This window comes from Anolis carolinensis, chromosome 3 (genome assembly GCF_035594765.1).
Source record: "Anolis carolinensis isolate JA03-04 chromosome 3, rAnoCar3.1.pri, whole genome shotgun sequence".
In the NCBI taxonomy this organism is placed as follows: domain Eukaryota; kingdom Metazoa; phylum Chordata; class Lepidosauria; order Squamata; family Dactyloidae; genus Anolis; species Anolis carolinensis.
In genome coordinates this window covers 156912534-156929026 of record NC_085843.1, presented here as the reverse complement: position 1 = coordinate 156929026, position 16493 = coordinate 156912534, and the positions used below count along the sequence as shown (strand labels likewise).

Sequence of the window (16493 nt, the reverse complement as noted above, 5' to 3'; positions counted from 1 at the left end):
TGTCTTACTGTAATAATCCAATCTCCCCTTCGAGTCCTTTGTTCCTTGAGATTGAGTCACTTCAGCAAATGAAATCTAATTTCATCTGCTTTAAGTAGTCTTTTACTAAGACCCAATTAGTTTCCTTCTTTGGTAAACCCTGATTTGGTGATAACCAATAGGTCAATCTGTCCATATTCATAATCTCTAAAACTTTGATTAACCAGTCCTCTTTGTAGTGGTTTTCCTTCAGATCTATGACGTATGAAAATTTTATTTTCCTGTTCCAAATTGTTTCCCATTCTTCATAATTGATTGATCTTCCTACATTTTGGGCCTATTTAATCATGTACTTTCTTTATTGTCACTTAAGATGACATATGAGGGCTAGGGGTAAAAGGCATCAGATCTGCTCTGATTTTGAAAGCTAAGCAGGGTCAGCCCTGGTAGTACTCAGATGGAAAACCGCGAATGGATCCCAATGCTGTAGATTATATATTAGAGGAAGTAACTGGCAAAACTACTTCTAAATATTGCTTTAGAAAATCCTATGAAATTCATGGGGTCACCATAAGATGAAAGGCAACTTGAAAGCACACATACAATAAAAAAAAATTAAAAAATTTCGCTTCAGATCCAGTTGTCACTATTTTGTGGAAAGTTAACTGCCTCCCTTTTTGGTCATCTTTTTGCCCAATTATATTATTTTAAACGTCTTTGTCTGACATACAAATCAGGAACGTTTTAAAAGCTCACATTATGCATTTTATGCTTCGAAGTTTGCCAGATAAGGGTATCGCCGCTTTGTGGATTTTGTTGTTTTTTGCTACATGCTAACATGGCTACCTCTGAATATGTTTGCAAGAATCAAAGTGACTCCTTGGCTATTTCCTGATATTCAAGGAAAATCTCTTTTATTTCCAGGAGTGATCACCAAAAAAAGAGTGGAATCAGCAACCGTCCCGTCCCGTTGTTCCATTCCAAGTTGTCGACATTTGTGCAGCTGAAGAGAGGAAACAGTTTTCAGAAGACATCTCTTTGAAAGATGGAGACTGACAATTGGAACTTCAGAATGTGAGGAACCCTTCTGAGGAGATGATGTTTTCTTCTTTCTTTTTAAGCCAATCACACTTTAGTATGTGCAATGTATTGAGCACTTTCCCCCACCACCTTTGCTTCCATAGGAAATATTACATTGAGCTTCTAATACACTGCTGTGTCATAGTTAATGCCAAAGATCTGGTGGGAGTTCCTCCATAGTTGCCCCTACCCAGAGTTTTTTTTTTATCATGTCAGAAGCGACTTTAGAACATACTGCGAGTCACTTCTGGTGTGAGAGAATTGGCCGCCTACAGAGACATTGCCCAAGGAACGTCCGGATGTGTTGCTGGGAGGCTTCTCTCATGTCCCCGCAAGCTAGAGCTGACAGATGGGAGCTCACCCTGTCTCACGGATTCGAACTGGCAACTTTCAGGTCAGCAACCCAACCTTCATGTCAGCAGTTCAGCCGGTACAAGGCTCCCAAAGGTGATGAGGTGGAAACCTTCTGCATGCATCAGAATCCACCGGCAAAATTCAGATGACCATCAAAATGGTTACTTTCATTGGAATGCTATTAAACTGATGAATAAAGATGCCCATCTCATTGAAGGCAATACAGGACAGATATGAGACTTCAATGAAACACATAATGGATTTTTACTTTATACAAAAGTTTGCTTTGAACTGGGGCATTTGTTTTTCATTTTTGCCTTAAATATTGCCTTCCGGGAGTTGGACACTCCGGTCCCCATTCCTTCCTTAAATAATGTGGCTGTTGGCTACAAATCAAAACCGAAAAGTTTTTCTGTATGCCATGACTGTGGAATTACCTGAAGCACTGAGACGGGAATTTGAAGCGGAGTACAGCCAAGATGTAGAAGCATTCGCCACATTGCCAATTTTCTCCCTGATTTCCCTTTGGCAAGTTTGTTGTTCAGTTTCTTTGGCAAGAAGCAGCGTTTTTCCCTACTCACATGCACGGGGGTAAAAATAGTGACAAATGCGAACTGCTACAGAATAAGCTTTTTTTACAGTTTTTAAAATCTAACTTTTAATCCAATAGATGTGTGTGTGTGTGCATGTGTTTGTAAGAAGAGGAAGAGAATAGCCCATGCATAAAGTAGCTGAACTATTCCAAAACTGTTTGCCAAGTTACATTTTGGAATTTGGACATTTTGCAAACTCATGTAATGCAAAGGCATTCGATCTATATTGTATCTTTCACTTCAAATTGAAGTAAAAAAAAGGTATGGAGAAACTCGGTTGGAGTAAGCTGGCTTCATAAATAACGCATGTCATCTGTACAACATCTGCTAGTAATGAAATATCTAACTTAGTTTTACAATGAAGTAATAAGGGCTTTTGAAGAAAAGAGGTTTCCATATTTCAGTCAAAAGGCAAGTATACATTTGCTGTACATTGCAGGCAAATTTGGCTTTTCTGTTATATACGTATAAACTAGGTATAGTCATGCTTGATTTACATAAGTGTAATGTAAAAAATTGTGCCTGAATGATCAATAGACATTACCAACCAATAATGCTTATCTTATGTATTAGAAATTGGAGTCCCAGTGGCACAGTGGGTTTAACTGCTGAGCTGCTGAACTTGCTGACAAAAAGGTCGGCTGTTTGAATCCAGAGAGTGGGGTGAGCTCCTGCTGTTAGCCCCAGCTTCTGCCAACCTAGCAGTTCAAAAAACATGCAAATGTGAGTAGATCAATAGGTACCACTCCAGTGGGAAGGTAACAGTGCTCCATGCAGCCATGCCGGCCACATGACCTCGGCTTAAGAAATGGAGATGAGCACCAATCCCCAGAGTCAGACACGACTAGACTTAATGTCAGGGGAAAACCTTTACTTTTACTATATATTAAAAGCGGCTTCTAACTATATACAGAACTCTGAAGGTAACCTTGAGAAGTAGTTACAGTTAGAGACTATCTAAGCATCTCTACTTGCAATTTTAATAGACAAACCCTCGTCTTCTCTACTCTTACTGAAAACTAATTCTGGAGCTTTCCTGGCCTCCAGAAGTGGGTTCGGAGGGGCATATGGCATTGGCATGGAGAGGGTGATTCACCCCTTCCCAGCTCAATTAGATCTCATCTAAAACCTATAATTTCTAAGCTTCCCCCTTCTATACTTTCCCTTCTATCTCACAAGAGTAACTAGTTATTTTTCAAAACACTGACGGCAAAAGATGCTGTCTTTCAGTACAAAACCTATTGTACTTCCTATTGCTTCAGTATCCGTAATAATGCATGAAGCAGCATGAATCCTGTGAAAATCCTCTTCCAACATTTAATGAGGCTACACTTCATTGCCACAGAAAGCCACGGAAGTAACTCCTTTTGTGCTGCAAAAATGTATTCTTCATTAAGTTCTCATCACAATGTAATACTGAGAGTGTTTAATATTGAGAAAACAGAACTCATTGGAAGTACCTTTGAAGCACTTACCATATAAGGTAGAATCTCACTTATACAAGCTAAACAGGGCGGCAGAAGCTTGGATAAGCGAATATCTTGGATAATAAGGAGGGATTAAGGAAAAGCCTATTAAACATCAAATTAGATTATGATTTTACAAATTAAGCACCAAACATGTTATACAACAAATCTGACCAAAAAAAGTAGTTCAATATGCAGTAATGTTATGTTGTAATTACTGTAGAGGAGCCCCGGTGGCGAAGTGCGTTAAAGCACTGAGCTGGAGACCGAAAGGTCCCAGGTTCAAACCCCGGGAGCGGCGTGAGTGGCTACTGTTAGCTCCAGCTCCTGCCAACCTAGAAGTTTGAAAACATGCCAATGTGAGTAGATCAATAGGTACCGCTTTGGCGGGAAGGTAACGGCCCTACATGCAGTCATGCCAGCCACATGACCTTGGAGGTGTCTACGGACAATGCCGGCTCTTCGGCTTAGAAATGGAGATGAGCATCAACCCCCAGAGTCAGACATGACTGGACTTAACGTCAGGGGAAACTTTTACCTACCTAATTACTGTATTTACGAATTTAGAACCAAAATATCACGATATATTGAAAACATTGACTACAAAAATGGCTTGGATAATCCAGAAGCTTGGCTAAGCGAGGCTTGGATAAGTGAGACTCTACTGTATCATTTAAACTTTACAATTTTTTTCGTGTCAGGAGCGATTTGAGAAACTGCAAGTTGCTTCTGGTGTGAGAGAATTGGCCATCTGCAAGGACGTTGCCCAGGGGACGCTGAGATTTTTTTGATGTTTTTTACCATCCTTGTGGGAGGCTTCTCTCAGGTCCCCACATGGAGCTGGAGCTGACAGGGGGAGCTCATCCACACTCCTCCCGGGTTGGATTCGAACCGGCAATCTTCAGGTCAGCAACTCAACCTTCAAGTCAGCAGTCCTGCTGGCACAAGGGTTTAACCCATTGCACCACCGGGGGCTCCTTAAACTTGTAAGTAAAAATCTAGGGGATTCAGCTACCATTCCCCCATATATATTTTTTTTACACTGAAGGACTGACTCCCTTGTGGCTTCATTTCAAGCATGGCAAGCATCAACTAGACCTCCATTCAGTATTTGAAGGTTCATGACTACGTTAACTCACTGGTCCCATTCTAGAACTAAAATTAGATTAATGGGAGGCATAGCTTAGTGATAGTGAGCCACTCAATGCGAGTCCCCTTTCTAAGAAAATCTAACCTTTCATACAGGGTTTTTTTTTTTAATGAAGGTGTAGAGTGGCGGATCCCGTGGCATTCTGTGTATAACAGCACCCTCTGGAGACAAACCATAAAAAACGTTGTGTGTGCTCTTTGCTTTCTATGTCTCTTTACAACACATAAACTATAACATGGGAAAATGGTTAGCGAAAATATACTCGGACATTTATGTGTTATTTTTGTCACTGTGAACTAAATAAAAAGCCTTACATTTGCAGGGTGTAATAGGAGAAAACCTAGCTTGCTTTGTTGTGTCCCTTGACTGGATATATGTACTGTACTAGCTGTTCTTGCACAAGCTTTGTGAAATCAAACTGGCTCAATGCTATCTGTGCAAACCAAGTTGCACAATCGGTCACAAGCTGACTTTTGCTACATCCCTCATTTTGCATTGGTTTCACACAACTGTCTTCACATATGTGATTTGTTTCCAGTTAACAGCTACATAGACATGAGTTAAGGATGTATATTCATCTTTTCATGACAGCAACATCAACTGATAACTTGTGTGAATGCTCTGTTACAAATATTTCTTTCACTCCGTTCTGTAGGTTTCTCAGTAGAATCAGTTAACATACTCAACTGCTACCCAATAAGTCACATACATTTCTGAACCTGCGGAATTGACTAAGAACCTAGGTACTCCACTGAAATGTATTATCCCATCCCAGTCCAGTGAAAATATATACTAGATCTGTCAACGGTCAGAACATTTATATATATATATATATAAGATATAATACTCATATTATGCTATATATATATAATATTAATAATAATGTTATAATGTAGTACAATATAATAATAATGCACTATTATAATTTTATATTTATATTACATGTAATATTACTAATAATTTTGCATTATAGTAGTATAGTACAATATCTATATACAGTAGAGTCTCACTTATCCAAGCTAAACGGGCCAGCAGAAGCTTGGATAAGTGAATATCTTGGATAATAAGGAGGGATTAAGGAAAAGCCTATTAAACATCAAATTAGGTTATGATTTTACAAATTAAGCACCAAAATATCATGTTATAGAACAAATTTGACAGAAAAAGTAGTTCAATACGCAGTAATGTTATGTTGTAATTACTGTATTTATGAATTTAGCACCAACATATTGAAAACATTGACTACAAAAATGGCTTGGATAATCCAGAGGCTTGGATAAGCGAGGCTTGGATAAGTGAGACTCTACTGTATATAAAAGGGTAATGAAATTTCGGCCTAGGACAAAACAACAAAACTACACATCCCAGAAACACTAAACTTGGCAGCACAACCTGTCATCCATGCCTCTACGTTCATACAACAAAAAGAAAACAAAAATAAAGTCCTAATTAGAGGGAGAGGAAGAATGGTTTTTATCCAATTACTGCCAGTTAGAAGGCTAAGCTCCGCCCACTTGGTCTCCTAGCAACCCACTCAGCCCAGGGGACAGGCAGAGTTAGGCCTCACATAGGCCTCTTCCACACTGCCTATAAAATACAGATTATCTGATTTTAACTGGATTATATGGCAGTGTAGACTCAAGGCCCTTACACACAGCTATATAACCCATTTATAATGGACTTAATGTAAGGTAAAACCTTTACCCTTTACCTTAACTACCACCAATTCCTCAATACTTTATTTCCCATACCACCATACTTCGCCACAGCAATGCGTGGCCGGGCACAGCTAGTAGTAATATATAATGCTTATATTGTGCTATGCTAATAATACAATATATTGTAAGTACATATAACTTGTAAGCTGCCCTGAGTCCTCTTCGGGGTGAGAAGGGCGGGATATACATCTAGCAAATAAATAAAAAAATAAATAGATCTGGAGGGGTGACCTATGTTTTGGACTGAGAGGTTTTAAAATTCACTGTATAGGCACACATCCTTATTTTACACATTTATGGGTGTGACAGAAAAAAGGAGACGTAGGGATGAGGGTACTAAAAAGTTGTTATCTTGGGCCCCTTGCACACAACTATAAGAAATCCACATTTAACTGGATTATATGGCAGTGTGAACTCAAACAGCCCAGTTCAAAGCAGATATTGTGGATTATCTGCCAGGATATTCTGGGTTATATGGCTACATGTATAGAGATATATCACTTACACAACCTGATCAAGGGGACAGATCAAGGGGACATTGGTTATCATTAAAAATCAGCAATTCACTGTTCTTCCCATTTTTGTCATTGTGCCACCCACACACCCCTTTTGTCAATTAGATTAAATATCCAGGGAAGTTAGCCGCTTGAGAGGAGATTGCCTGTGCCATGTTTCAGACAGATATATGCAGGCATGGTTGTTGTGTGTTTTCCAGGCTGTATGGCCATGTTCCAGAAGTATTCTCTCCTGACGTTTCGCCCACATCTATGGCAGGCAACCTCAGAGGTTGTGAGGTATGAAATGTCAGAAGAGAATACTTCTGGAACATGGCCATACATCCTGGAAAACACACAACAACCCTGTGATTCCGGCCATGAAAGCCTGCGACAACACATATGCAGGCATGTTTGTACATATTGAATTGAATTTCTTTTCGGCAGATGAAAATAATTTTTTTAATATACCTTGGCAGAGTTTGATGACGATATCAAGGTGGAGACTCAGGCCCCTTCCACACAGTGTCTGTGCTAGTTGTGGGATTCTCATATCCTCCAGATGTCCCAGTCTGGCAGATACAATCCTGATTAACCGTGTTGTACCACTTTTGCAGCTGCAGTCGGGTCTTCGTTTCTTTCTCCTCCTCCCACTTTCACTATCCTCTAACTTCAACTACTGCAACTTGAGGTTGGATCTACACTCTCATATAATCCAGTTTCTGAATTCAGATTATCTGCTTTGGACTGGATTATATGAGTCTACACTGCAGATAATCCAGGTTTCTTCATCAGGAAGCTGATGAAACACAACCTACAAACTATCTACAGACCCACTAAGAAAATCCAACAAATGCTATGTTCAGCAAAGGACAAGAGGGATCCTCTCCCCTCTGCAGGAGTCTACCATATGCCGTGCAGCTGTGGACAACTCTACATAGGGACCACCAAATGCAGCATCATCGTCCAAACACGAATCAAGGAACATGAAAGGCACTGTAGACTAACTCAGCCAGATACCGTGTTTCCCCGAAAATAAGACAGTGTCTTATATTAATTTTTGATCCCAAAGATGCTCTAGGTCTTATTTTCAGGGGATGCCTTATTTTTCCATGAAGAAGAATTCACATTTATTGTTGAACCAAAAAATGATTATATACTGTACAGTAGTTGTCATCACAAACCAGCATAACCAGACAAACTGTGAATCCTATCAAGAATTTCTTGTTACTACCAATATTTCCATGTACAACACTCTATGGCAGGGGTCCCCAAACTTTTTAAACAGGGGGCCGGTTCATGATCCTTCGGACCGTTGGTGGACCGGACTATAGTTGGCCACCGAGCAATAATAATAATTAACAACAAAAACAACAACAATAAAAAAGAGGGTTGGAAGAGACCCTTTGGGCCATTGAGTCCAATCCCCTTCTGCCTTTGTGCACCGAAAGGACAAGCAAAGCACCCCTGACAGATGGCCACCCAGCCTCAATGTTTATTATTATTATTATTAATAAAGAGGGTTGGAAGAGACCCCTTGGACCATTAAGTCCAATCCCCTTCTGCCTTTGTGCACCAAAAGCACAAGCAAAGCACCCCTGACAGATGGCCACTCAGCCTCAATGTTAATAATAATAATAATAATAATAATAATAATAATAATAATAATAATAATAATAATAATAAGTGTTGGAAGAGACCCTTTGGGCCATTGAGTCCAATCCCCTTCTGCCTTTGTGCATCAAAAGCACTAGCAAAGCACCCCTGACAGATGGCCACCCAGCCTCAATGTTAATAATAATAATAATAATAATGTGACTTTGTGATACGAAATCCAGCATATCTATCTTGTTTGCTGTGTCATACAATATAATAATAATAATAATAATAATAATAATAATAATAAGAAGAAGAAGAAGAAGAAGAAGAAGAAGAAGAAGAAGAAGGGTTGTGAGAGAAGAAGAGACCCCTTGGGTCATTTAGTCCAACCCCCTTCTGCCCTTGTGCCATGGGGGCCGGATAAGTAGCTTCGATGGGCCGCATCCGGCCCCCGGGCCTTAGTTTGGGGACCTCTGGTCTATGGTATGTACATTTATCTATCCTGCATGCTCTGGTGTTCTGTTTGGCGGGCATGCTTCCAAACAAAATCTTTGCTAGGTCTTACTTTCAGGGGAGGCCTTATATTTAGCAATTCAGCAAAACCTCTACTAGGTCTTATTTTCTGGGGATGTCTTATTTTAGGGGAAACAGGATAGGTCAGCCATAGCACAGCACCTGATGAACTAACCTGGACACAGCATATTATTTGAAAACACGGAAAGGCTGGACCACAATAACAACCACCATGTCAGACTACACAGAGAAGCCATTGAAATCCACAAGCATGTGGACAACTTCAATAGAAAGGAGGAAACCATGAAAATGAACAAAATCTGGCTACCAGTATTAAAAAACTCTCAAATCAGGACAGTAAATAAATAAATAACAACACTCTGAAAACGGGAATTCCAGATATGACACAATTACAGTCAGCAAATCATCTCCCAACAAAGGATTCTCTCAGGGAGGAAGCAGTCAAGCTTTGAAGCTAAAAGGCTATTCAATGCTAATCAAGGTGATCAATTACAACATTCACACTTGCCTCCAACAGACGAGTTTTTTCTCCCACCCTGGACATTATTCCACAGATACATAAACCCCACTTGCCTAGTTTTCAACAAACCTCACAATCTCTGACGATGCCTTCCATAGATGTAGGTGAAATGTCAGGACAGAATGCTTCTGGAACATGGCCATACAGCCCAGAAAACTCACAGCAACCATCAAAGCAGATAATCTGGATTCAGAAACTGGATTATATGGCAGTGTAGATAGGACCTCAGGCTCCCTGTTGGTTTAGTGAGTTAAGCTGCTGAGCTGCTGAACTTGCTGACCGAAAGGTTGGCGGTTCGAATCCGGGGAGCGGGGTGAGCTCCCGCTGTTATCCCCAGCTTCTGCCAACCTAGCAATTCAAAAACATGCAAATGTGAGTAGATCAATAGGTATCACTCCAGCGGGAAGGTAATGGTGCTCCATGAAGTCATGCCGGCCACATGACTTTGGAGGTGTCTACAGATAATGCCGGCTCTTTGGCTTAGAAATGGAGATGAGCACCAACCCCCAGAATCGGACACAACTAGACTTAATGTCAGAGGAAAACCTTTACCTTTACCTTTAGATGGGGCCTGAGTTCAATGTACAATAATAGTTTGCATTCAAGTTATCAAGGGGGAAACAAAAAAGGGGACAGAATCTTGTCCTTTCCAGTAAATTCAAGCAAAAGCAAACTGCTGCAGCCTTTTCTAGCTTGTTTGTTCTTCCTTATTAAAAGTGTTTACTATCCTGGCTGTGCTCTGATGCTATCAGCCACAAGTGTCCCAGTTTTCATCTGTGAAACATGCGGATTCTGGGAGTTGTTGTCCCAAAAAGCAACATTTCCAAGTTTTGGGAGTGACAACCTTCAGTGTTAATCCCCAGACTAATTCCATACCAATCCCTGGACTCTGGACCTGGTGCCTCCCAGCCATCCACCCCAGGACCAGTTTAGCCACAAGCTAATGCTAGGCATGTTAAGCTTATTATCTTGGAGGGTGGGCAAACTAAAGGTCACTGGTTTCCATGGAATATTAATCGGCCCATGGAAAGCTTGGAGACTTCTATATTTCAAAACTCAAATCCAGTCCTTTGTGTGCGGAGAAAGGAAACCCTCCTTTTTGTCAAGATTTACTGCATGCCTGTTTCAGTGAGACATGCTTTGACTCTGCTGCTTAGCAGAAGCCAGCAAACCGCACACTACTGGAATCCAGTCAAAGTTTTACAGTCCTTCAAATTGAGGTTGGAGCCGGAGAGGAAATACTAAAATCTTGTATATACAACTTCTGTCTGTGAGAGGGAGAGAAATTCCTTGCAAAATAAGAACTCAGTGAAGGATAAAGTTATATCCCATTTAAGACCCGAGGCATTGTTTCTTCCTTCTTGATTAAAGAAACAAGTGAACTCTTATAAATGAACACTGAGGATCTTTAAATAATAAAGAAACAAAAACCTTCAGCTGGACACAGTGTTTCTTTGAAGTTATGTATTTGACTTCAAAGTATTTCTTTGAAGTCCACACTCCCTCGTGAAGCCTGGTTCATTTAAATGGCTTTATGTTTACAAGGGTAACAGTTACTTACTTTTAAATGACATGTACTATATGTGTTTCTAGTTACAATTCTGAAATCAACAAGACCAATCCATTAAAGGTAAGGGTTTCCCTTGACGTTAAGTCCAGTTGTGACCGACTCTGGGGGTTGGTGCTCATCTCCATTTCTAAACCGAAGAGCCAGCGTTGTCCATAGACACCTCCAAGATCATGTGGCCGGCATGACTGCATGGAGCGCCGTTACCTTCCCGCCGAAGCGGTACCTATTGATCTACTCACATTTGCATGTTTCCAATCCATTACCTGACTGTTTTTCATACCCTCTAACTGTCCCTGTCTATCCTTTGTTGTCCCACTTTTTCATCTGCTTTTAAAATATTCCAGGGCACATCTACATTGACCATTTAATGCAGCTTCAAGCGGTGGTGGCTAGAAAATGCATGCTGACAATGCAAGCTGCAGCACGAATTAAAGGGGAAAGTCCAAGTTACACCTTTTCATGTGCTTCAGCGAGCCTGAAATCTAAACCACGTTGCCCAAGAAAATCGGCATCACAGAAGGCAAAGTTCACTGTCGATACCCACCTGCACTGCAGTGTGTTCAAATTCAGAGCAAGGAGGTGAGATGGACTGCTGAAAAACACTCCAAGGTCATGGCTGGGTAAAAGTAAAAGTAATGGTTTCCCCTGACATTAAGTCCAGTCATGTCCAACTCTGGGGGTTGGTGCTCATCTCCATTTCTAGGCCGAAGAGCCGGCGTTGTCCGTAGACACCTCCAGGTCATGTGGCCACCATGACTGCATGGAGCGCCGTTATCTTCCCGCCGGAGCGGTACCTATTGATCTACTCACATTTGCATGTTTTCAAACTGCTAGGTTGGCAGAAGCTGGAGCTAACAGCAGGCGCTCACTCCGCTCCCTGGATTCAAACCTGTGACCTTTCGGTCTGCAAGTTCAGCAGCTCAGCGCTTTAACACACTGTGCCACTGGGGGCTCCCATGGCTGGGTAAGAGACATCTAATTTATCCCCTGGGACGGTTAACTGATTACCTCCATTGCTAATTTTAATTTTCCCCTATTTTTTTCTTAAGCACACCTCGACCAGAAATGGAGGCGAAACCCATATTCTCTTTGTGGGCATGAAGCCAGGGATACTGTGGATTCTGGAACCAGTTTTAGGTCACCTTCTGTGGTTAATGTAATTACCTTCCCAGTCTCAAACCTATTTCTGTTATGTCGGTGTAATCATACACATAGCAAAATAGGCATCTCCAAAACCAGCTCCAACCCAACCTTATTTAGCTCTCAATTTTTCTGGGCGGTTCTACACAGGCCAATGAAGTGAGGCAGAACTGGCATCCGAAATGCCAAATCTCAGCAGCTTTGAGCCACGGTGGCAGTGGTAAGGCATCCCATGGCACTCAGTGGTGTATTGAACCGTTTGGCAGCACTAAGCCAGGGCCCAAAGGCCACCCCCTCCCCTACTGTGTCACAACAGGGCAACCTCTCTTATGCTGTGGGCTTCTTCATCCTCCATCCATGTCTTGTAACTCACAAAGGAGGCCAGGGGAAAAGGAAGAAAGCCTCCTCGCCCTCCTTCCGTCCTTCTTCATGGGCCAGGCAACCTGGCAATGGGATGGAGAATCTCCTCAGGATCAGGTAGGTTGTTATGTTGCTGCTACAACCTGAAGCAACACAAGGAGAAGGAGCATGCGGGGACAGCCATCCCACTTCCCGAGCTCAGGCAGAATGGCTTTTGGGACACCCATAGGTGGTTCTGCATAACCACAGCTGGTTAAGTAGCCAGCTGTGGTTAAGTAGCCAGCTGTAGTGGATCACTCTGACCAAGAGGTCGTGAGTTCGAGGCCAACCCATGCTGGGGTGAGCACCTGACAATTAAAATAAAAAATAGTCCCTGCTCGTTGTTGACCTAAGCAACCAAAAGATAGTTGCATCTATCAAGTAGGAATTTAGGTACTGCGAGGTCTCCTGAGAAGAGCCTGGCCTTCCTCATTCGGCCGTTTGGCGAGCAATGGTCCCTGCTGCTCCAGCTCTCAGGTATTTGTTTGTGTGTGTGGTGGTGCCAAATTCGGGGGGGGGGGGGGGGGGGTTAAGATTTGGTTCGCCTACCCCCCAAAATTACCTAGGGCCGGCTCTGGGAACCACCACTGGTCTAAGGGATCCTCTACTGATTCCAACTGGTTTTCTGGAGAAGCCTTCTGAAGCAGCTCCAGCAGCTCTTCTATCTGGGCCTATAATGGTAGATTCATGGGATAGACTGTTCCATGCGTTAGTCAGAATCCTGTGTGTGCACAATACCAAAGACAGCAGTGGAGGCAGAAGGAAAAAGACTCTAGGTGTCATAGCAGACAGGAAAGAAGACAGCAATTGGAGGAACGTTGGTAAATTTTGCCTGCTTTTCCATGCCAGTCCTCTGTGATGACAGGCAAAGTCTAGCACGAGACATGCCATTGTATTTGTTCTTCAAAAAAGCTCTGGTCCAAAGGCATGGTATTAATAATTTCAGCTATTTTATTTATTTTATTATTTATTTATTTATTTAATTTATATACCGCTCTTCTCCCCCAGGGGGACCCAGAGCGGTCTTACATAATGGCAAGATTAATGCCCCATATAATACAAAATATAGTAAAACAAACGATCGTAAAAACACACTTAAAAACCAATATTATACCCCATTTAAAACAGTAAGCACTGTGTGGTCATTACAACAGGGCCAGTAGCATTGGGCCAAAAGTCAGAGCCAGTCTGTATTAAATTACACATTACTCCAGCGAATACATCAGATTATATCGACCGTATCTTAGGATGGGCCAAAAGCTTGGTCCCACATCCAGGTCTTCAGCTGCTTCCTAAAAGACATGAGTGAGGGGGCTTCCCTAATCTCCCTTGGCAAGGAGTTCCACAGCCGCGGAGCCACCACCGAAAAAGCCCTGTCCCTCGTTCCAGCCAAATGCACCTGTGACGGCGACGGGACCGAGAGCAGGGCCTCACTGGAAGATCTTAATCTGCGGGGCGGCTCATAGGGGGAGATACGTTCGGAGAGGTAAGTTGGACCAGAGCCGTTTAAGGTTTTGTAGGCCAAAGCCAGCACTTTAAATTGTGCCCGGAAGCTAACAGGCAGCCAGTGGAGCTGCTTCAACAGAGGAGTTGTATGCTCCCTGTACAGCGCTCCAGTTAATAACCTGGCTGCGGAACGTTGGACTAGTTCCAGCTTCCGAACAGTCTTTGAAGGCAACCCCACGTAGAGCGCATTGCAATAGTCCAAACGAGATGTAACCAGAGCGTGGACCACCGTGGCCATGTCAGGCTTCCTAAGGTATGGGCGCAGTTGGCGCACAAGTTTGAGTTGTGCGAAGGCCCCCCTGGCCACTGCCGAAACCTGGGGTTCCAGGCTCAGCGATGAGTCCAGGAGGACACCCAAACTGCAAACCTGTGTCTTCAGGGGGAGTGCGACCCCATCCAGCACAGGCTGTAACCCTATACCCTGTTCGGCCTTACGACTGACCAGGAGGACCTCTGTCTTGTCTGGATTTAACTTCAATTTGTTCGCCCTCATCCAGTCCGACACAGCAGCCAGGCACCGGTTCAGGATCTGGACGGCCTCCTTGGAAGCTGGAGAAAAGGAGTGATAGAGTTGGACATCATCTGCGTACAGATGACACCGAACTCCAAAACTCCGGATGATCTCACCCAGCGGCTTCATGTAGATGTTAAACAACAAAGGGGACAGTACTGAACCCTGTGGGACTCCACAAGACAACGGTTGTGGAGCCGAACAGCTGTCCCCTATCAACACCTTCTGGGTACGGTCCTCAAGGAAGGACTGGAGCCACCGCAATGCAGTACCCCCAAGGCCCATTCCCACGAGGCGACCCAGAAGGATACCGTGGTCTACGGTATCGAAGGCCGCTGAGAGATCCAGGAGAACCAGCAGGGACACACTCCCCCTGTCGAGCTCTCTGCGGAGATCATCCACCAAGGAGACCAAGGCCGTCTCAGTTCCATGCCCCGGTCTGAAGCCAGACTGTGCCGGATCCAGATAATCAGTTGCTTCCAAGAATCCCTGGAGTTGCGAGGCAACCACGCGTTCCACGACCTTGCCCAAAAAGGGGAGATTGGAAACAGGCCGAAAGTTATTCCAATTAGTGGGGTCAAGTGATGGCTTCTTCAACAGCGGTTTTATTACGGCTTGTTTGAGGCCAGCTGGAAGTCTGCCTTCCCGGAGGGAGGCGTTCACCACCACTCTTACCCACTCGACCAACCCCCCTCTGGCTTCTTTAACCAGCCAGGATGGGCAGGGGTCTAGGATGCATGTGGTCGCTCTCGCTTCTCCAAGGACCTTGTCCACATCCTCGGGTTGCACAGATTGAAATGAATCCATCAAAATAGGACAAGCAGGTGCTCTTGCTACATCTTCGGAGATTGCATCAACTGTGGCGTCAAGCTCGGAACGAATCAAAGCGATTTTCTTTGAAAAGAACTGGGAAAAAGCTTCACATTTCTCTGCCACATCATCTGTGGGCGCAGTTTGAGGGGTGTTGTTAAGCAGCCCTCTGACAGTTCTAAAAAGCTCGGCAGGACGGTTTTTGGCTGCCTCAATTCTAGAACTATAATAGGTTTTTTTTACAGCAGCCATTGCTTTGCAATATGTTTTCCTTTGGGCTTTAACCCGTGCTAAATTTGATTCGCTCCGTCGCTTTCGCCACACACGCTCTAGACGCCTCGTCTCGCGCTTCATCGCTGCCAACTCCCCGGAGTACCAGGGCGCTAGTTTAGCTCTGCGCATTGCGAGGGGCCGCTCTGGAGCGATCGTGTCTATTGCCCTGGCCATCTCCCCATTGTAGAGAGTGACCAGAGCATCAACAGAATCACCTACCGAGGAGGCGGGAACATCCCCAAGAGCCATCAGGAATCCATTTGGATCCATAAGCCTCCTGAGGCGGACCATCTTAATGGGTCCACCACCCCCGCGGAGGTTAGGGGTTGCAGTAATTCTAAACTTGACCAAGTGGTGGTCAGTCCATGACAGTGGGACTAACGAGAGCTCTTCCACACCACCACCATTCTCCCATCCCTGGCAAAATACCAAGTCCAATGTATGTCCAGCACAGTGGGTAGGGCCAGAAATCACTTGGGACAGTCCCATGGTTGCCATGGTATCCATGAAAACCTGAGCCGCTCCCGACAGGGTGGTCTCTGCGTGTATGTTGAAGTCTCCCAGCACAAGAAGCCGCTGAGACTCCAACACCAAGCTCGAGATCACCCTGGCTAGCTCAGTCAGGGAGTTTGTAGTGTTGCGGGGTGGACGGTACACTACAAATATCCCTATAGATTATTGCAACCCCACCTCCCCTCCCTCCGGATCTTGGCTGGTGCTGAACAGAGTAACCTGGAGGACAGAGCTGAGTGAGGTTAGGCCCACCCGACTCATCCAACCAGGTTTCTGTTATACAA

The 16493-nt window shown here is 43.7% G+C and overlaps 1 protein-coding gene across 1 annotated transcript in view; it reads left to right on the top strand.

The window, feature by feature from the left end:
* Nucleotides 1-4965, top strand: part of atoh8 (atonal bHLH transcription factor 8) — a 50185-nt gene extending 45220 nt beyond the window's left edge. Inside the window, exon 3 of the mRNA XM_008119517.3 lies at nucleotides 904-4965. Coding sequence (XP_008117724.2) covers nucleotides 904-909 — 6 coding nt within the window. The 3' untranslated portion in view covers nucleotides 910-4965. The remainder of the gene's footprint in view (nucleotides 1-903) is intronic.
* Nucleotides 4966-16493: the final 11528 nt, after the last annotated feature.